This window comes from Alligator mississippiensis, chromosome 5 (genome assembly GCF_030867095.1).
Source record: "Alligator mississippiensis isolate rAllMis1 chromosome 5, rAllMis1, whole genome shotgun sequence".
NCBI classification, from domain to species: domain Eukaryota; kingdom Metazoa; phylum Chordata; order Crocodylia; family Alligatoridae; genus Alligator; species Alligator mississippiensis.
This window is the reverse complement of record NC_081828.1, coordinates 28,965,410-28,986,585: the sequence shown is the minus strand read 5'-3', so window position 1 is coordinate 28,986,585 and position 21,176 is coordinate 28,965,410. Positions and strand designations below refer to the sequence as shown.

General features: G+C 42.9%; 1 protein-coding gene across 7 annotated transcripts in view; it reads left to right on the top strand.

The window, feature by feature from the left end:
• COL24A1 (collagen type XXIV alpha 1 chain) overlaps positions 1-21,176 on the top strand; it is a 286,537-nt gene that overhangs the window by 148,751 nt on the left and 116,610 nt on the right. For all 7 annotated transcript variants that reach the window (XM_059728018.1, XM_059728017.1, XM_059728015.1 and 4 more), the window contains 3 exons: positions 1,020-1,064; positions 5,879-5,932; positions 8,794-8,838. In XM_059728018.1, coding sequence (XP_059584001.1) covers positions 1,020-1,064; positions 5,879-5,932; positions 8,794-8,838 — 144 coding nt within the window. The remainder of the gene's footprint in view (positions 1-1,019; positions 1,065-5,878; positions 5,933-8,793; positions 8,839-21,176) is intronic.

Sequence of the window (21,176 nt, the reverse complement as noted above, 5' to 3'; positions counted from 1 at the left end):
TTTATGATGAGTTTTCAAGAGAGTTTTTGAATGATTAAAAATAGTACCCCAAAATTATCATTCTAATTAAAAGGGCAGGTAACATGAAGTCTGTTGTTCTTTTCCGTTCCTTTACTTCAGACAGTATTATGACAATCAGGACTTAATGTCATTGTCTAATGAAACAACCTCAAAAAGTTAGCATTTGCAATGCACTGTCATGTACTATTTAGAGGCTGTTTTTTTTCTCCTATATTCTCCTTTTCTCTGACTCCTGGAAGAATTTGCTTTCCTGTGTCTGATCCTTACCTACTTCCATCTGCTTGAAAAATCTCAGATGTATCTTGACAGAACTATTCTATTTGCGTGGCACTCATTCTATAGTTTTCTAGAGACCGTGCAAAACAAAGCAAAGTCCTTTCAGTACCCCAGATGACAGATCCTAAATCAATTCAGTAATTGACCTATGGATAGGTTGATCCATGACTGCTAAGTCTACCTCGGCAAAAGTGGTTAAAAACTTTCCCTAAGAAAGAACTTTGACCAGCTCTGATTGAGCAGATTGTGTCTGATGGCTTTGTAATATGTAGATTTCTGACTGTTTAGTAACTTGGAAAAGGTCAGTTTAGTCTCTTTCTCATTAAGCTTAAATACAGATCCTAATGATAAGATCTCTACCTACATCTGTCTACTATGCGGGCTTAAGATTTTACAACTTTTACACATGCTCCAGTGGGTGGGGTGAGGGGGCTTTAATTAGAGTGGCTCCAAGAGGTACTTAAAATGGCAGAGGGGGTGCTTGAACTAAAGCTTGTTCTATGAACTTTAGTTCAAGTGCCCCTGCCGCCATTTTTAAGCACAGGGATGTGGATACACAAGATGCAGGAGGCTGCTGGAGCGCGGTAATCATCATGCTCCAGCAGAGTCAATTAATTGCACTGGAATTCCAGTGCATCAGAGCCGCCTCCACACTCATGTATGGGCACCTTTGAAGCTTAACACAGTAGCAAAAAAGTGATTATAAATTCTGATTTTTTTAGGGAGAAGAAGGGCCAGTTGGACCTATTGGAGGAGCTGGACCAAGAGTAAGTATGTTTAACTTTAATAACTGAAATTAAAGTTAATTAATTGCCTTTAACAAAAACTCTCTTCAAAATGTACTCTAAAAAATTACTGTAAAAATTAGCAAGGGATCAGCAAGTCTCCTCTCCATGTTTATTATGAGTGGAGCTGGGTAGGAAATAGCACGGTCCTTTTTTGAAATTACAGAAAGCTTCCTATTGTGTAAAACTGTTTTACTGGGGTAAAACTGTTCAGGAAAGATCAGAGAAAGAGAGGGTTGAGAGAGAGCCATATGCCAGAGTAGCCAATAGCATGTCTCCTCTCTGGCTGAAACATCTCCTATGATGTTTTGTGGTAATTCAGCCAGAGAGGAGACTGCATTGCATTATCGGGTAAGAGGTCTGGCCATCGAAGCATGTGGTAGTGCAGAAGTTCAGGCAGACACAGATTAATGTCAAACTAACCCAAAAGGAAATGTTTTGGCTTTGTTCAACAAACTGACATTTTAATCTGGGTTAACCTGACCCAAAATGAAGTTGAAAAAAATGTTGACTTGTCTAATGTTTCACGCAACAAACATTTGTGGGTGAAGAATGCATGGGCGTGCTTCATGAACAGTGAAGTGGATCGTAGAATTAATCTCTTTAGGGTTTTTAAAGAGTTTTTTGGTTTACCTTCCTTGCCGACACCACAGGGCCATGAATCAAGGAGTGTGGCTTCAGTAGAGAAGTCAGGTTCCTCACTACATGCTTCTGCTCTTAGCTTTTCTCCTTTGCTTCAGCTCCTGTGGCCTGCACATTGTAGCTCCTCCAACTGAGGTGATTTCAGAGCCCTATGTTAGCAATATTCTGAGCCTCTGAAATCTCTAGCCTTGATACCCACACTTCCACCACTGTTTGTCCTTGCTGCTATGCTCCTACTCATAACATGGGTTTGGAGAGATCAAACTAGGTTAGGGTTAGAGGGACGGTGGGCCCCAACCAAATGAGCCAGTACAGATACAGAACCAAATCAACAAAATGCTGTATACATCTTGCTAAGAAGAAGTGAAAATGTATTGCATTAAGGCAATTCAAAAGTCCAGGAAGCAAAATATCAGGCAACTTAGCTTTATATTGAATAAATTCAATCTTCATGAAAGGTGAAATATTAGTTGCTGACTCATATGTTTTGTTCCAATTCCATTAACATATTCAGGTGCATTATTTGCCATGCTAGCCAGCTTGGTTACAACCTGAAAATCTAGGCTTAGTTTTTGGTATGGCTCAATACACCTGAATATGTTAAACACTAAGCCTGGATTTCCAGGTTGTAACCAAACTGACTAGCATGGCAAATAAAAAACAATCTTAATCCTGTAGCTGTGCTACATAAATCTTAATTTTCCACATCCCATAATTATTTTATCACATGACACCAATAATCCTATAACGATGGGTTCTGCAGCCATTACTCACACTGATTATTCATGCTGGTTGCCTTATTTATATTAATAAACAACACTGTAACAATAGTAAGATTAAAGGCAGGCCCTACGAGGAGAGGCTGAGGAGAGACTGAGGGACCTGAACCTGTTCAGCCTCCAAAAGAGAAGGCTGAGAGGGGATCTAGTGGCAGTCTACAAACTAGTCAAGGGGGACCAGCAGGCATTGGGAGAGTCCCTGTTCCCCCGAGCACTCCCGGGAGTGACAAGAAACAACAGACACAAGCTAGCGGAGGGTAGTTTCAGGCTAGACATTAGGAGGTGCTATTTTACTGTCAGGGCGGCTAGGACCTGGAACCAACTTCCAAAAGTGGTGCTGGCTCCTACCCTGGGGGTCTTTAAAAAAAGGCTGGATGAACATCTGGCCAGGGTCGTTTGACCCCAGTACTTTTTCCTGCCATGGCAGGGGGTCGGACTAAATGATCTCAGGTCCCTTCTGACTCTACCAACTATGAAACTATGAAAAAGCTACTGCACAGTTTTCATAGAAATAAATAGTAAATATTTAGTGATATATGAGAATATCTTAGACGGTAACTTTTTCCTTCTGGGAATCCCAAGTAAAGCGATGCTGACTTGGAGCAGTAACCCTTGAAGTGAGATTGAATTATAATTTAAGTATTTCTGTCTTTAATTGGTTCCTCAAATGACACATCTGATGCTCACATGTGGCCCCTTCCCCACCTGCATACTCCTGTTAGGATGTCAGAGTGCTTGCTAATCATAAGCTAGAACTTCAGACTCAGTGAGCAGAAGTTGCCTGTTAAGGATATTTAAATATGTTGGCTGCAGTGACTACCTCTTCCATGACAGGACTATCACACTAATGTTATGTTGTTTATTTAATCCATGTAAATAAAAAGAGTTACTTTGCCACATGTGTTTGGAAGTGATCATATTTGCTGAAACTTGTGGAACAAAATGGAATATTCTTGGGTTGATATTTGCTGCCAGTAAAAAGAGAAGATTTAATGTGTGTGTGGTTATGGAACGTATTAAAGCTATATAGCTTTAAAACATATTCAGAATTTTTAGGCACATGGAAAAACATGCAGACATTGGCACTGAAACAAAGAAGCAGACAGAAAAAGTCAAAGTAATAAATACCAAAGCCCAAGCTTTCCCAGCTCTGAAAAGTCAGGAGACAGTTTGATGCCCATTGCTTTGACTCCATTTTACCCTGAAAATAAAGTTCTCAGGACAAACTATTAATCCCAGAGCCACAGTTACTCAGTCTCTTGGAGCAATTGTGACTTAAAAATGAAAATTCTGGCTTAGCAGAATGTAACTGTGTAATACTGGAGTTTTCCTTTAAAGGTATTTCCTCTTTCATGAGAGGTATCAGTTGTTGCTACATATATACCAAATCCTGGAAATGAGGTAACATAACTGCGTTAGAGCAGTCCTGAACATATTCCAATAAACATACCATTCACAGAAAGGTTGGGACAGACTTGTTTGTCTTGAATGATAGAAACTATATGGTCACAATAGATTTTTACTCCAATTTTTGAGAGGTGGGCTATAGAGGACACTCAAACAAGAACGCTGATCAGGGAGCTGATGGTACACTTTGCCAGGTATGGCATACTCCATATCTTGTGTTCAGACAGTAGGCCAGATCAGCTGTTAAGAGAGGCAAAAGGCTCGTAGAAAGGGAAAAAATGGATATGATCCATATCTGGCTTTGCTGGACCATCGTAATACCCCTTCTCAGGGGCTTGATATTAGCCCAGCCCAGACATTAGTGGAGCAAAGAACCAGGACAGCCTATTGCAACCAGATGGAGGGAAAACAGACAACAACACATGGAGGTTGCTAATAGAACAGCAAGACAGACAAGCAGCCTATTACAGTAGAGGAGCAAGAAACCTGAAGCTTCTCTACACAGAGGAGACAGTCTGGGTTCAGTCATCTAGCAGCCACATAAATCAATGGCATAAGGCCATCATCTAAGCTGTCATTGGGCCAAGGTGTTTACCACTGAAAACTGGTGGTTGAGAAGAAACTGTAGACAGTTGCAGAGCAGCAATATCAGGGAACCAGGATGCAGGGACAGAAGAGACCAGTATCCAGGTGACTCTGATTGGGCCTCAACCATCAGTTGGCCAGAAGCCAGAGAGTCCGATGTAGTAAGGAATATGGGTGGTCACCAGGAAGCCAATCAGTCACCAATAGGAAGACCACAGTCTATCTAACAAATCTATCACCTTACACTAAGATCCCTTAGTGAAGTTTAAGTCTGAATCAACCATATAAAAGTTCAGGACAGTTAGATCAGTCTAAAATTGCTGACCTGATCGAAGTTAACTTGGAGGTAGTCTAATTTAGTCCGATGAGAACAATGTAACTGAACTTCTGTACGGTTCCCAGCGTAGTCCCCCAGCCCCTCCCCAGACACCTAGACAACCCCTCCAGCCAACCCTACCCTCCAAGCCCACCAAACCCTCCATCCTACAAGCTGCTCCCAGTGCCAGTTTTGCAAGTAATTTGGGGCTAGGGGGGTGCAGGTGGGATGGTGGGGATTGGTTCACTGGGTGACTTAAAATAGCCCCACAACCCCACCCCCATGCCCCTATAGACCCTGTTAGCCCACCACCCCCCGATCCCTCTAGATAGAGCAGCAATTTTTAATGTGCTCTAGCCACCTCCTGTTCTCCCAAAATGTCTATGTACCCTATATGGCCCTGCAGTTTAATAAATTATAGACATAGGCCCTTTCTCACTAACAGTATGATACTATTAACTGGTTATCCTAGCAACAAAATGTGAAAAATCTTCAGGAGAAGAAACTCAAAGAGTTGAAATTCATTCAAGAGCTGAAAGGACCACAAGAACTAAAATTTACAGCAAACTTCAAAAGCAAAAAAGAAGGAATTTGAGGTAATTCTGTGTCATTGAGGAATGAGGGTTGGAACACCATCATGAAAGATTTCTGTCCCAATGCTCTGTGGGGTGTGGCTGCCCTACCTCACAGGAGTTAAGCTAACAAAATTTGACCTTTGATTTTTTTTTCCTTTGTTGATAACTGGTTTTGGTCAGCTGAAATGTACATGTATTGGATTCTTGTATTTGCTAATTTTCTCATGTAGAACATTTAGCTGCTGTAAAAGCTGCTTCAGGGTTCTGTTGGTTGTATTATGCTACCTTTTAAAATCAACAGCATATTTTCTGATTATAGACTAGATAATACATTAAGCATAATATGCTGTCAACTATCATTAAATGCATTTAAGAGTTCAATAAGCTTACATTTTGTATAGAAAAACCTTTGTAAACAGAGAAATAAGGATTTTTTAATATATTCTGTAAAAATCCAATATTTTATATTTTTTATTTTAATTATTCTTCTAGGGAAGGTCAGGTCAGAAAGGATATGCGGGGGAAGCAGGAGCAGAAGGCTTGAAGGTAATTCTGCTGGGTTTGTATACATTAAACAGAATGAAATTGAAGTGAAAGTGTGTGCCTGAAGGTATAAAGGGAGATATAGGCAGTGAACATGCCTACTTGCAGGATTCTTCCTTGGGGAGGGCACTTTCTGCAAAGTTAAGGAACACAGAATAGGGAACAAAGAAAGATATCACCTGTTGTGCCACTTACCCTTCCCTGTGCCCCTCCATATGGCCATGAAAAGCAAATAGGTGAAAATTTGAGGAAGCTAACAAGTTAGTTTGAATGTTGTTGATATAGGGATGGAGATGTGAGGCAGGAGAAAAAGGGAGAGAGGAATAAGTCCATCATTGCACTTTAAGGTGCAACCTAACTCTCTTGGTGTGATGCCCAGCTTCTGGGATATGATGCTTCCAGGTACAAGGGAGCAGTGCTTAGCTGCCCTCCCAGCAAAGGCTCCACAAATCGTAGTTTGGCAGGTTCTCAGAACTAATATTGCAACCTTTGTAGTGTTATCCAGATAATAAGTAATATGATATAGGGCCAAAATCTGATGTAAGATGCATTGGTGAAATCCTGAATGATTCCATGAGTAATTCTAGAGCAGGGGTGGGCAAAATATGGCCTGTGGGCCAGATTTGGCCCATGAGGCCATTCTATCTGGACCGCAGGGCCCCAAAAAATTTAGAAAATTAATATTTTTCTGTCTTTGGTTCCTGTCAAAAATGACAGGAACCAGGGGCAGTAGGACCCAGGGGAAGCCTGGTGGGTTCCTGCAACAGCAGGGTCTGACCAGCCCTGCCTACCCCTCCCCCCCCAGCCAGAAGCCTGGGACCACGTGGCTACCCCAGCATGGGAAGCTCAGGTAAGGAGGGGTGGACCTGGGGAAAGGAAGGAGCCCAGGGAAAAGCAGCCCCCCCCCCCCTCGCCCCATGGCTGGTGCTCCCTGCTGCAGCCACTTGCAGCCTGCGTGGGGCTGCCTGTGCCTGCTCAGGACAGCCCCGCATGGGGCCACAGAGGTGGCGGTGGCAAATGCTGCCCAGCGTGGCAAGCAGGGGAGGCACAGCTACTGCCGCTGCAGTGCAGCCCCGGTCAATGAGCCTGAAACTGGTGCAGGGCCAGGTTACAAGCTAGTGCTGAGCATGGGGAAAAGTGGCCCCTCGCCTGCCCTGTGGCCGGCACCCCATGCTGCAGCCACTTGCAGCCCGCATGGGACTGCCTGTGCCTGCTCCAAACAAAATGAGGGCAGGGGGTACATGGCAGGATGCGCTGCTGCCCTGTGCCCCCCCCCACCCAAAGCCCCTGCCCCCAGCCTTTGCTTCCCACCCAAATTCCCTTCCCCCCAGCTGGGCTCTGTAGCTGTCAGCAGCTACCCAGAACCTGGATCAGCTGCAAACATCTGCTGCCTCTCCACCCCAGCCCCCAGCCATGCCTGGTCAGGACAGCCCTGTATGGGCTGCGAGTGGCTGCAGCAGGGAGCGCCAGCCAAGGGGCAGGGGAGGGTCCGCTTTTCCTCCGCACTCCTCACCAGCTTGTTCCCTGCTGGGGAGCAGGGGAGCAGGGCTGCATGCTGCCCCCTGCCTGTACCATGGAGCTGGGGGGCACTGGAAGTGAGCCCCCCAGGGCTGGTGGGCACAGGGCCCACACCCGTGTCCCAGGGTCAGCACTGGCAGGGCCCAGAGCAGGGTGGCAGGAGTATAGGGTCCCAGCTGGCAGGGACTCTATGGAGCTGGGCCAGCTCCCCCCTCTCCTTGCTGGTACAGCCTGCGCCCAGCTCCACAGACCCCTGCCAGCCTCTGCTCCACTCTGGGGCCCCACTAGTGCTAGCCCTGGGACATTGGTCCCAAGATGGTGACCAGGGGGCGGGGCACCTGTCACGGGGCAGGGCTACCCATGCAGCCCTCAACAGCTTGCCAAAACTGGGTAAGTGGTCTGCTACCTGAAATAATTGCCCGCTTCTGCTCAAGAGCACAGTAACTGTGAGAAGAATCTGCTTCTATACTACTTGTATCAGTTCCAACAATACCATTTTGGAAGAGAAGCCTGTTTTTGTTAGAAGTTTATTTGTACATTAAGTAAGCTATTCCACAAAATAATAGATGTAGACTGGGCAGTTTGAAAAGGAAATTTGAGAGAAATACCAGAATAGTGTTAATAAACATAATGCAAATAATTCCCCCAGCTCATTATGGTAAAATTGAAGTAAAGATGTTAACACAGTATTTGCACATAATTATATAGTTATGTATTTTTGTTTATATTTGTCAAAGGAAGATATTAATATACTGACTTCAAACATGTTTTATAAACATTATTAAATAGCTTACGTTTTTCAGGGTGAGACTGTTGTACATAGAGGAATTAGGTCAGTGGTTTTCAACCTTTACAGACTCAAAGCACCCTCATTAGACTTAGGGGACCCAGGGAAAATTCCAGCTCTTAGTTTTTGCTACAGAAAAATAATAGAGCAATTCTTCTGTTGCAAAGAACTTGGAAAGACCACAACAGGGCAGAATGTTTTTAACACAGTGGATTCCTGCTTGAAAACTTTGGGCTTCTCTTGTAAAACACATTTCCACACCTAACAGTGCTAACAGTGTGTGGCGCCCTGCATCACTCTTGAAAAGATTTCAAGACATCCCAGAATGCTGCAGCTTCCTAGTTTAGAATCGCTGAATAAGGTTAATGTTGAGGAGTTTTATAGAAAAGTGAAATATAGCCAAAAAGAAACACTGTTTTTCTTTTACTGTTTGAGTCTTAACTGGCAGATACTATATAGGAAATGAAAAAGATCTTAGAAAAATTAAGAAATTTAAAGCACCCTTCTAAAATGAATATGCTTTATAATGGACTCTATAACCTGTTTTCTGTATTGACAGGGAGAACAAGGGGATCAAGGAAGCCTTGGAAAAACTGGTGAAGCCGTAAGCTTAAATCTTCCATTTATATTTTTAAGAAATTATTCTGTTAATTTAAGAACTATATATTACTAGCCAACTGCCCATCAAGAATGACAGGGGGGGCAGGAGTGGGCGGGGACAGAGCCCCCCCCTTCCCTCCTGCTGGTTGCAGTCTGGCACTGCTCCCTCCTCACCACAGCAGTGGGGGGGAAGGGAGGAGCAGGCCTTGGCCTGATGCGGCAGAGGACCAGGCCTGAGGGCGGGGAGAAGCCAGGCCAACCTGGCATAGGTTGGGGGATGGGAGGAGCGGGCTCAGGGCCGACGCAGGGAAGCGGGGGTGGGGTAGGAGTAGACCCAAGGCCCGCTTCTTCCCTCCCCTAGCTGCTGCCGCTACTGCAGCCATGTTGGGCCAGGCCCACTGTTCCCCCCAGCCGCCAAGGTTCCCTCCAAGGCGCACATGTGTGGCTGCATGTGATTTAAAATCTTGCCATGCACCAACTTATTAATGCTGCGCACCCACCTGAAGAGGAGCTGGGCGTGGAGCGCGACATAGGCACTGGGGCCAGCGCAGGACACTTACCAGAGGTAAGCTCAGGCAGTGGGTCCTCCCTGAGGCAGGGGCGGGGACAGTGAGGCAGAGACGGGGGCTGGGGCTTGCGGCTGGCCCCAGGGAACTGCTCCACCGGCTCTGGGGAACTGCTTCATGCCCCAGCCCCAATGCCATGTGCCTCCTGACTCCTCGAGGCGAGGCAGGGGCAGGGGTCTAGGCCTGGGTGTGGTGCAGGCTCCACCAGCTCCGGGGAACTGCTCCATTCCCCAGCCCCTTCAGGCTCCAGGCCCCTGTCCCTGTTCCACATGTCTTCCCAGTCCCCTGGGGTCCCTGACCCCAGACAAGGCTGCTCCACCCCACTACAGTCCCAGGGTCCCTGACCCTTATAGGGCTCTATGCAGGGTGCCCCTGTGCAGGGAGCAGGATGTGGGCGGGTGGGGGGTGGGGACAAGGCCAGCCCTGCTAGCCTCACCCCCTGCTCCGTCCCCTGTGTCCCCACCATTGTGGCGGCAGGCTGCCTTCTGTCAGAACACTTCTTCATACTCTGATGGGCTGTTTGTCAAGTGTGAAGAAGCGCAAATAAAGCATTGCTAACAGACAGACAGATATAGGCTTTTATAATATTAGGATAATAACTCTGTTCACTAGTTTTAAAGTGTTTTAAAGCCATGATTATGTTTATAGGGTGCTTTTTAATAAGAAAATCACTGATTGCATTGCCTTTAATTTGGATTCAGCTTGGAATGCCCCATTTTACAAGTTTATGTTAATTTTAATTACTTCCTAATGGGTCATGTGATCACTGGAGGGTAAGGGGCTTGTCCAAAGCCCATTCAAATCAGCGAAGAAAGTTTGAAACTACTGTTAAGTTGTATTTCTTCACATGCAGCCTTCCTTTAGTAAAGTGATTGTAAGGATCAAGAAGGCCTCTGAGCCCTCCACAGATTTCATTAGAGAATTTTCAGAACATCAATCGGGCCCAAGCCCTTGGAGCACTCTGGGGCTAGCTGCCCTGACAAGGTGGACTGGCAGCATGGTTCTAGGGCTGGCTAATGAATCCAGGTTTCTAAATATGCCAAAGCAGAGACATATTCAGCTACTGAGCCCACTTTGAAGATTGGCTTGCATCTCTCTGAATATATAAAAAAGACCAAAATCAGCTTGATCCAAGAACTTTGTTCAACAGTTATTACATTATCAAAATCTTCTTTCTTTTTGTTTTATTTGGGCTTTGACAATTAAAATTAATTCTAAGTAACTTGATTAAATGCAGTGGTTTCATTGAGGCATTGTTAGAAAATTCTTCTACTATTTTATGTGATGTTGCTGAATTATCAGTATAAACACTGGAACATCTTGGAACATAAAAGGTCGGCTAGAATGGGCAGCATATCACAGACCTGTCCTGTTCTCTTGAGGGGAGAGATACTGAAATCAATGTCTGCAGAAACATAACAGGAGGAGGATAAAGTAAGTCTATTTAGGTGAGCCATGTTGATACACCAGCATTATGTTCACTTGCTTTGTTTTCATCAGAGTGCAAAACAGAGCCTTTATTACCAACATATATAGTTTAAATTACATTGTTTAGATCAGGGGTTCCCAAACTGTGGTACTTGTACCCCTGGGAGATACACAAGTACATATCTGGGTGGCACGCAGGAGAAATTGTGTAATGGCAGATTTAACTTTCATTATAATAACTGGCATTTAAGGGGTTAAATATAAAACACGATGGTAGGGGTATGCAGGCAGCTGGTAAATATGGAAGGGGGCATGCAATAAGAAAAAAACTGGAAACTTCTGCTTTAGACCGTAATAACTTTGGAAGAGGAAATGTCATTTACATTGTGTTTGCACAGTTACAAGCACGGTAGGGTGATCTAAGCTTTCAAGCACTGCCATCATCATCATAAAGCAATAAGCGTATAAGCCATTACAGCTATATTGTATTCCCCTGCAGTCAGAGCTGTCCCTAGGGGTATGCGGTGCCCGGGGCATATCAGCCTGTGCAGCACTGGTGGCAGCATCGGCGGCGTGGTGGGGGAAGGTGGCGACTGCCCGCAGAAGTCACCAGCAGTGTCGCAAGGTGAGGAGGGTGGTGACTGCCTGCAGAAGCTACTGCTGGCAGTGGGGCCACAGGAGGGCCTGTACAACACTGTCTGCAGGGCCCCCCAAAGCGCAGGGCCTGGGGTGGTCACCCTGATTCGCACTCCCCTAGGGACAGCTTTGCCTGCAGTAGTGGATTGGACAAAGATTGATTTAATGGACATGGATAGGAGGACTAGGAGGAGTTAGCATAGTGTAAAGCAATGAAAATGAAATCAGATATGGACAAGCTTTATGTTAATGGGAAGTTAAGGGGGGAAAAGACTGAAAGCAGTTGTGGAACAGGTAAATGCAATGATAACTAATTGCATGACAGATGGCATGATCTTGGCTCAAGTCTCAAACCTAAATGAGGGATATAATCCTACTGAGATTAAGTCACCAGACAGACAACAAGATATCCATAGGCAGAAAGTGACGGAAAAAGAACTCTATGGAGAGATTCATTGTAGAAAAATATCACAAAAATATATTGGCAAATTAGAAGTGGCTTGTCAAATTGGGACTGAAAAGAGAAACTGAGCACTTATAATGGCTAGTTAGAAACAGTAGTATAAGCAGTAGTGTGAGCTGATTACTTTGCAAAAAGTATGGACTACAAATACAGGGAAAGTATTACCACCATGGGTCAGATAGTGTTGGAGATGATAACGCTGTAAAATATTACAAAATATTACAATATTACTTTTCTATCCTTATTGGTAATGAAGTATATGCTATAAGACCAGCTATGCTGGTTGTTAAAAATGAGAGGAAAATGGCTTCATTGCTCAGGATTAATCCCACAACCCCTGGCCTGACTTCCAGTCCTTTTGCTCCCATTTCTGTTTCTACTGCCTATAAGTGGAGCCAGTCCCAAAAGCAAAGGAAAAGCAAGTAGTCTGCAGACTGATGTCTAGAAGGAATATGAAAAGTTGTGTTTTGGTTTGGAAGGTAAGATGCACAGAGAGGGTCAACTCAGTTGCCTCTAGAATTTTTCTTTCTCACGTGATGAGACTATGTAAGAAAAGGCTGACAAATATGATCAGTTATGGCAGGAATTGTGGTGTGTTGGGATTCTATGATGGAAGTATCACAATGACACTGATTAAACTGGAAATTGGGCTCTATTAGTAAAGCTATGGGTCCTTTAGAAAGCAACATGGATGTACACCTCTAAAATATGAAGATGATAACATTCTAATTTCACTGATGCCTTGGTCTAAGTTAGAGATTGTTTTCACACTTGCTGGAGGAGTGTAAAATTAAATAAATAATTATTACTATTGGAGAATGATAATATAAAAGAAAAGTCTGACCAAGTCAGTTACTTAAACTCAGTATTTTGGACTTCTCCTAGGCTGCATTTTTCTTGTCTTCTTTGTAAACTTTGAATTCAACAGCTAAAGCTCCCATAATGACAGTCAAATAAAAAAAAGAGCGTGATCTCATTTTGTTGCTCATAAAAGGAAGTTCATTCTTGTACACAGATGAGATTTATGAACAAAAAATTATATTCAGTGGTTAGAGTTTTTTCAAGGAACTAAGGAAAATAATAACAAACTAAATATCCTGCTGCATGTGGTTTGGAAGAAAAAAATGTAAAGAAATAATAAATATTATTTATGCTAAAGGGGAAGAGACCCTGGAGACTGGTGGTTCATGTTGTTGTAGTTGAAATACTTTAAGATAAATAAAATTCAGCTTCAATTAACATTTCTCACTGTCACTATTTTCTGTGGAAACAATTGTTTTCAGTTAGTACAGGCTAACGTGATTCCTGGGAACAGAAATGGTTGACAAACTGTTGGCAAGTAATCTTTCTTTTTAGCTGTGGCTGTAGAACATCATTTTATTATTTTACTGAACATTTAAATAATGGGATGAGATGTTGTATCTGTGATCATTAACATATGGTATTTTATTATTATATTATCATGCAGCAGTCATAATTAATGCATACTACTGAAGTACATGGTCTATGAATGAGGTGTGTTGTCTAGTGGTTAAAGTTAAAGGCAACCAGCGAGGAACAGGGTCTTGCCTTCCAATCTAAGCTAAGCAGCACTTGCTTTGTGACTTTAAAATCATTTCCCTTCACTTCATTCAACCCAATATTAACACTGTATTCAAAAAAAAATCTCACTTCAGACCAGATGCAGCATTTGAATTGAGCTTTCCTTGGGTAGTAAATTAAAAGCCACTGACAGGAATTGGAAAGGATTATCTCACATAAAGAAATATGGGTGTACAGAGAAGCACAGATCTGAGCACTCTGTGTAGGCATTGATCCAAAAAAACTTCCATTCATTTCAGTGTATGCTGGATCCAATTCTCTGTATATGTGACCAGACTAGAGAATTTCTGAAAAAAGTTTTTAACTACCTGTACATTAAATAGTAACACGTTACAAGATGAGGAGTTGCACCTGTTCATAGTCTTACTAAATATTTATCGCTTTTTTTTTACTCTTCTTTTCCTTGTGCTGTCTTAACTCTTCTGGTAGCAGCCAGCTCCCCTCTTTAGCTAATTAAACTACAGCTTTTGGTTCCTCCCCTTAAGGAATAATGCTATGCTGTGCACAGCTTTCTCAGGTCAGGCATTACTGCATACGAGCTTGAACTTGCTGGGGAATTCAGAATCTGAGGCTGAGCCTACTTCCATGCCCATTTCTTTCTGCTATGATTTTGGAACGTGCTCAGGATTAATCCCACAACCCCTGTTCCTGACTTCCAGTCCTTTTGCTTTTCTGTTTCTACTGCCTATAACTGGAGCCAGTCCCAAAAGCAAAGTAAAAGCAAGTAGTCTGCAGACTGATGTCTAGAAGGAATATGAAAAGCTGTGTTTTGGGTTGGAAGGTGAGATGCACAGAGAGGGTCAGCTCAGTTGCTTCCAGTTGGGTAGAGGGCAAGCCATGGGTTCTATCCTAAATATCAGTGCAGACATGCTCTCCATCTCTCTTCTGGTTACATTTTCCTTAATTCAGCTAAAACAACATATCAAGGTGTTAACAGGAGTATCATTGTTTATTGAGATTTTAGCTCCCTCAGCACCCCCACTTCCCCTTCCTCCTGCTCTGCCTTGGATACAGTAGAATTCTCAAAAGCACCTATCCTGTGTGTCTTGGGAGCAAAATTCTTAGTGAAAGTTAAAGATTTACTTGAATTTCTGAGCACAGTGCACTGTTTCTGAACTAGTGGAAGCTAGTGTCCAAGGCTGCTGAACAAGAGCTGGGTCATTGCAGCTTTTGCTTTACTTCTGTGCACGTCCTTCAGCAGTTATCAGCTGCCTGCTGGGTTTAGCTGCCTGTGTGTTAACAGCTCTAGTATTCAACAAACTGTATGTGAAATTAAAATTAAAAAGCAAATAGAGACATTTAAAAAAATAATCCATTTTCCTTGTTTCTTATGGATTCAGATGTCAGTTACTCATAGATGTTAGGGGCTGGAAGAGACCTCTCAAAATCATCAGGTCCAGCTCCCCTGGACTTGGATGGGAAAGACTGCTGAGGTCAGATGACCCCAGCAAGGTGAGCATCCAGATATTTTTTGAAGATATCCAGAGTAGGTGATTGTACCATCTCTGAGGGGCGTCTATTCCAGACCCTGGACACTCAAGTTGTAAAGCAGTTATTCCCTATGTCTAATCTAAAGCGGTCTTCTAGCAATTTATGTCCTAGTCTTCCCCTGGGGAGCCCTGGTGAACAGACATTCTCCCAGTCCCTGATATGCACCTCTTACATACTTATAGGCTACCACCAAGTCCCCTATGAGTCTTCTTTTCTCCAGGCTGAACAGACACATGTCTCTCAGCCTCTCATTGTATGGCCTGCTCTCCATATCTCTAACTATATGTGTAGCCCTCCTTTGGACTCTCTTGAGCCTCTCCATGTCCTTCCTGAAGTGTGGTGCTCAGAACTGGACACAGTACTCCAGTTCTGAGCCTCACCAAGGCTGAGTAAAGTGGGAGGATGATACCCTTGGTCTTGTTTGTGATGGATCAGTAGATGCATGCCAGTGTCTTGTTTGCTTTGCTGGCTGTAGCATCACATTGGTGGCTCACATTCATTCTATCAAGAATGATACCCCCAGGTCTCTTTTGGTTGTGGTGCTAGTAAGTGTAGCACTGTCAAGCCTATAAGACTCTGCTAACAAAAATCTCAGGTTTCTCTGACAATCGTGCTTTACTTTTCTCTTTGCATATTTGTGGTGAACTATCTGAAATGCTTTCTAAAAATGTTGTTAAAAGGAGCATGTGTCAATCCTTGGACAGAAGTTTAAGCAGGAAAAAAAGGCTTGAAGTCAAAGTACAGTCACTTACAAACTACTTTCATTAGAATCAAAAGTTCTTAATTATGGCACTTAGCATAATGTCAAATATAACCAGATTTAAAAAGCAGTTGCAGAAGTGAAGAAATGACATGCTGTAGCATAAGCAAGGCATTGTTTTGGAGTTAATCCAAAATTTACACAGGAACACAGAATTACGAAACACTGTATCAGCCTAACTATTCACCCTAATCTAATATTTAATGCCTTGGAGGAAGATGAAACACCTCATTCACTCAGTGTAGCTCATTGCGCAACTTCATATACAGATTGAAAAACTTCTTCCTGCCCTTAAAAGTCATGCAAACAGGAGTTTGAATACCGTTATAGCTTTACAGAGTTAGAAAGATTATTAAAGTCATAAAAGTATCCACTTTGTGAAACAGCTTGTGTTACACTAGAGTGCTTCTGGAAAGCAAGGCATTCCAGCAACAGCTGTCAGGTATGCTTGTATTGTGTATTTTCAAAACTCCCATGAATACAAAACTAATGTATTACCTATCCTGAAAGTACTTTATTCCTTTACATGCTGTGTTAGTAGCTTTAAATATTAACTCAGGTCCTAACTGGTTTAAATCAGAATAGTTCCATTAATTTATTCCAACCATTTGCATTCTTGAGAGCAGCTGACACTCCTATTTATCTAATCTTACGTTTACATTCCAAATATTTACTTTGTCCTTTGGTTTTATTCTGCTTGTTCTCAGCAATGATACCATGGATGTTCTCACCATTGGCTACTTTATGTTGTCAGGATCCTGAAATAATTGTAGAAAAGAGAAAACAGTGGGAATAATTCAGTGAGGAATATGGTTATGATTTCTTCTTATGTTATTGCACAGGTGAAAGGAGCCTCATCCTTTGTCTGCTGTGGTGTGAGAAACAGAACAGAGTAGTAGTCATTTAGGCTTCTTCATGAAGAGTCATATGAAGCAGGCATAACTCAGGATATGAGTAGGTTTTCATTTCTAGCAGTGGAAATTTCTGGTGAAATCTATTCAGCCTGCAACTGCCCTCTCTCCATTTCTCCCCACACCTTTTCCAGGCCAAGGTGATCCCAATGGAGTGGTTGCTCTTTGCTCCACTCTTCCTGGTCCCTGGGGAGAACAGAGCAGCAGGAAAAGGTTCCCTGCATCTTCCCCAGACCAGGATCAGCCCCCTCATCTGGGTAAGTGTGGGGAACATTGACCTGCTCTGCTCCACGTCCTCTGGGGCATTGGCGGCGCCTGTTCCCCAGACCAGGGTGTCTTTGTAAAGGTCTGTGGTGCCATGAGCCTGACATTGGAAAGCCTTTCCCTGATGTCAGGGTCACACAGACATTTAAAAAGCAACATGCAGCTGAGAGCCCCAGCTGAATGCCTGCCTGGGTGTTTTTTTTTAAGTTCCCTGGGTATCATAAGCCTGGCATCAGGGAGAGGCTCCCTGATGTTGGACTCACAGAGCCCCCCCCCACAGTCCATCTCAGGATTTGGGATTTTCCTCATCCCAGCTGCACATTCCCATTTAAAGAAAGCTCCCCACCCTCTTTAAACTCAGACAACCCAATGTATTCAATATATTCAGTCAGTGCATTTCTGAGCAAAGTGATGTCAGCTGAGCAGAGCAGAATGATAAGTGCCACTGATGTTGGGAATAATTTCAAAAGCTGCAGAAAATAAATGGCTTTAGTTTCCCCAGTGCTAGATGGTGGTGACTTGCTTTCAGCTGGTGAGGTTTTTGTTGAGCAAAATGACCAACACAGCTGGAATTCAACAGTTCTCCTTTGGTGGCAGGATTATCATCTTGTATGGAAGCAACAGATCCAGTTGGGTGGCAGTCAATTAATTTAATGAGAAGTAAATGGTAGCAGCCAAAGCAAATTTACGGTGTCACTGAGACAAAATCTTTTGGAAGCTGTGCCAAAAGAAACAATGGCATCAGCTACTGAGAACATTGCCTCTGCATTAAGGGGCAAAAATATGTCACTGTTGGCACATGTAACTAGATTTTAGTTGCTCACATTGCTAGTGGATGGCAACTATTCCAAAACCATACTGCCTCAAGCACATCAAAACAGATAACCTATGTTTGTTGTATCAAGCAGATCCCAATACACTGATGATTTTAGACATTTTAAAGAACGTGATTTGTTGATAGTTTTGTGCCACAGCACTAAAATAATCTGAATTGAAAACAGTTGCCTGTCAAAACTGTGTTACTGTTTAGTAATGCTAGGGTTCATCCAAGCAATGATACACTGTGAACAGCTGAAGAAAAATTAAATTCAGTTTCTTTTTGTCACTACCAGTGCAAATATTCAGTCTCTGGACTTTAGGCTTCTGAGTAAAAAGTCATTAACACCTACCATTATATTGGGCCAGAGCTCAAAAACTGTTGGCAGCACTGTGCACAGCTAATGTTAGAAAGTCCAAGCTGAATAAGCAGGTTTATAAAGCACAAGCCAGGAAAAATAACTCTGTCACTGCACCAAGGACCTGTAAAACTATACTGAACAAGCAGGCCTAATTGTGGACAGTGTTCAGTACAATAAGTGGATAGGAAGAGTGCAAAAGAGTGCAAAAGGCAGCAATATGAATAATCAAATCCAGCGAAGACTAGATGTGGTCCTCTGGTTACAGAGGCTAGCTCTTCAGCATCTGCAACCTGACCTGTGAGGAAAAAGGTCAGCCTGCCTTGGAAAGACAAGAAAGCTTTCGAGTCATGCAACGTGCCTAGGAGCTGTGAGGGGAAGAAATCATGTAAGTGATTTCCCCACCACCTGCAGAGGCAAAATGTTGCTGAATTGGGCCCCTGGGATGTCAAGTTATGGGCAATGGAAACTACAATATCTTTTGCTTGAAGGAAATAAGAACTTTGACATAAGTTTTCAGTTTCTAAATACAGGAAGTTCTTGGAATAGGTGTGAAAAGTCTAGACTCTGGAGATGTTCAGAAAAGCCAGCTGGGTATAATGTGTTTCAAACCAAGCATGGTAAATACATGAGCCAGATTATTAAGGTCCTCAGAAAAAGGAACAGACATACTCCCACCGTCACCACTGCTTCTTCCTATTAAGGAAAAGCCTGGAAGAACAAATAGGCATGTGGCATGTCCTGAAAGCTTGTAAATATGGCCTCTGGTGTGCTAGTTTAGAAACTCCTTACCAATACAACCAGTAAAGACTCCTCACTGATACAAGCCCTCATCAGCTAAATTCAACTTTCGTAAGGAGGGAGTGGTCATCTTCAAAATATCTGCAACCTGGAACCACTCAGATTAGAACTAACACCTTAAATCAGGGTGGTCCAGCTTCAGTGTGGCCAGGATCCATGCACCACACAAGCCCCACATTGTTGGGGTGGCCACTGTAGAACCCCTGCTAACCCCTACTGCGCCAGTGGCACACAGCCCCCTGCCCCTCTGTCATGTGAGCTATGCCAGTGGCACATGGACCCCCACCCCCCATTACACAGGCTAAGCAGATGGCATATACCATGAGGTCCTTTCCCTCAGAGGAGGCTGCCAAGGCCCATGGGCCGTATATTAACTGTGTGCAGGTAACATTCCAAATTCAAGCTACCTTATTTGCAAAGCAAAGCAGAATAACAACTCACAGCAAGAAATGCTTAACTATGCTATTGAAGGTTGGAGCAAGAGTTGGCCAAGATGTCCACCACACAGAAGACTCCTGATAGTAGATTGTATACTATAAATAAAGAACCTTTTTGCAGCCAGTCAGTTTGGCATATGATTTTATATGCTATTGGTGATTACAGTATATTGTCACCACCAGAATACTAGCTGTACATGCATTGGTAGCAGGCTTATATCTACTGACATCAGGTTTCCTGTATGCCAGTATAATTTCTCAAGATCAATTATGAGAGAAGATGGTTGGAAGCTACTTTAGCTACTTTAGCACTTTAGACAGGCTGTGGATAGAAAGCATATATTCATTCAATAATAGTGCAGATATGAGCATACTAACTTATTTTACTGCTGGTCCCATTAGTATCAGCCTGCCTATATAAGGTCTACATTTAATAAGTCTACTTTTCACACCCTAATAATCCAGGAAAAAATAGATTAATATTATCTGCATATGGCATCTGGGAAGAAGGTAGAAGCCAACATGCTTCCAATGCTTTGCTCATGAGAATATGTGCCAGCACTCTGTCAGCCTAATGGGAAGCCAGGAGTGGAATTCTTTAAAATCAAGCTGGTAAATCTTGGGAATAGCTCCATTGAAATCAGAGGAATTACTTTGGATGTATATTGATGTTACTTAGATGAGAATTTAGTCCATAAAGTTTATTCTGTCATTTAGTGCAGAGACAACTGTGGTGTTCATATATTTTAACTTTCAGATTTTCAGCTAGTTCTTTAGTCTGGCAGCCGTGACTCTTCAAGTTCCACTGAAACTGTAGCTATCTGCTACAAATATAATATTTCCCTGAGCAAGATGTGCATATTCCAGATAAGCAACTGCATAGGCTTTCACTCAAATTATCACCTTTGGTTTACTACCAAATAACTATCTCAACAGAAAGAAAATGTTAACAAAACAGATGTACAGATTCCAGAGTGTGGAATGGAGAACAAGGGCATCTGCCTTTCCAGTCTTGTGCTTCTCAATGTAACTGTGAGGAAGGTATCCATGGATTTTATGTTCTTTTCATCATATTTTTAGCACCATGGTTATGAAGCAGGAAATTGCTTTTGAAATTTAGAAGTGAAACACCAGCTTGACTAATAAAAAGACCACACACCAAAAAGTGTGGATTGCCAAATGACATAAATATAAGTTAGCCTGCATAACAACGATCAAGCCTCGGTTCAAATGTCAAGCCCTGCACAATGGGCAATATTCTAGTCTACTATTACATTTTTCCTAACTCAAGAGTGATGCATCATCAGTGATGTGCCATCAGTAAACACATGTAGCATTAGGCACTAAAGGCTCAGAAAGGACCACATTCAGTAAACCTGTTGCATCACTTTGTATTATGAGGTGCTTTAATCCTCTTTTCAAGCAGCCCGATTCAACAGCTCCCAACTTGGGAAAAAGAATCTTCCTCAAATTAATATTTCTCCCTATTTCCTGACAATGAAAATTCTTCCTAAGCACTTAAAATAAAATATATTAACTTATTTACAGTTATGCAGGCTACTCTTAGCAAATAGTTATTAAGGCTGCTCATAGCAAATAGCAAATGGCTTTGACAAAAGAAGTATCTTGGGCTCAGGGGACTCTTTCCTTAAAATGAATTCTTCTCTTTGTAAGCAGTAAATATTTTCCCAATTTTTTTTTTCTCTTTCAGCTCCTCTTTATTCAATCCTCATATCAGTCTGGAGATGGGACTTCCTATGAAACTTGAAATAACGTAGACTTGGTACACTACATTAGCCACCACTCAC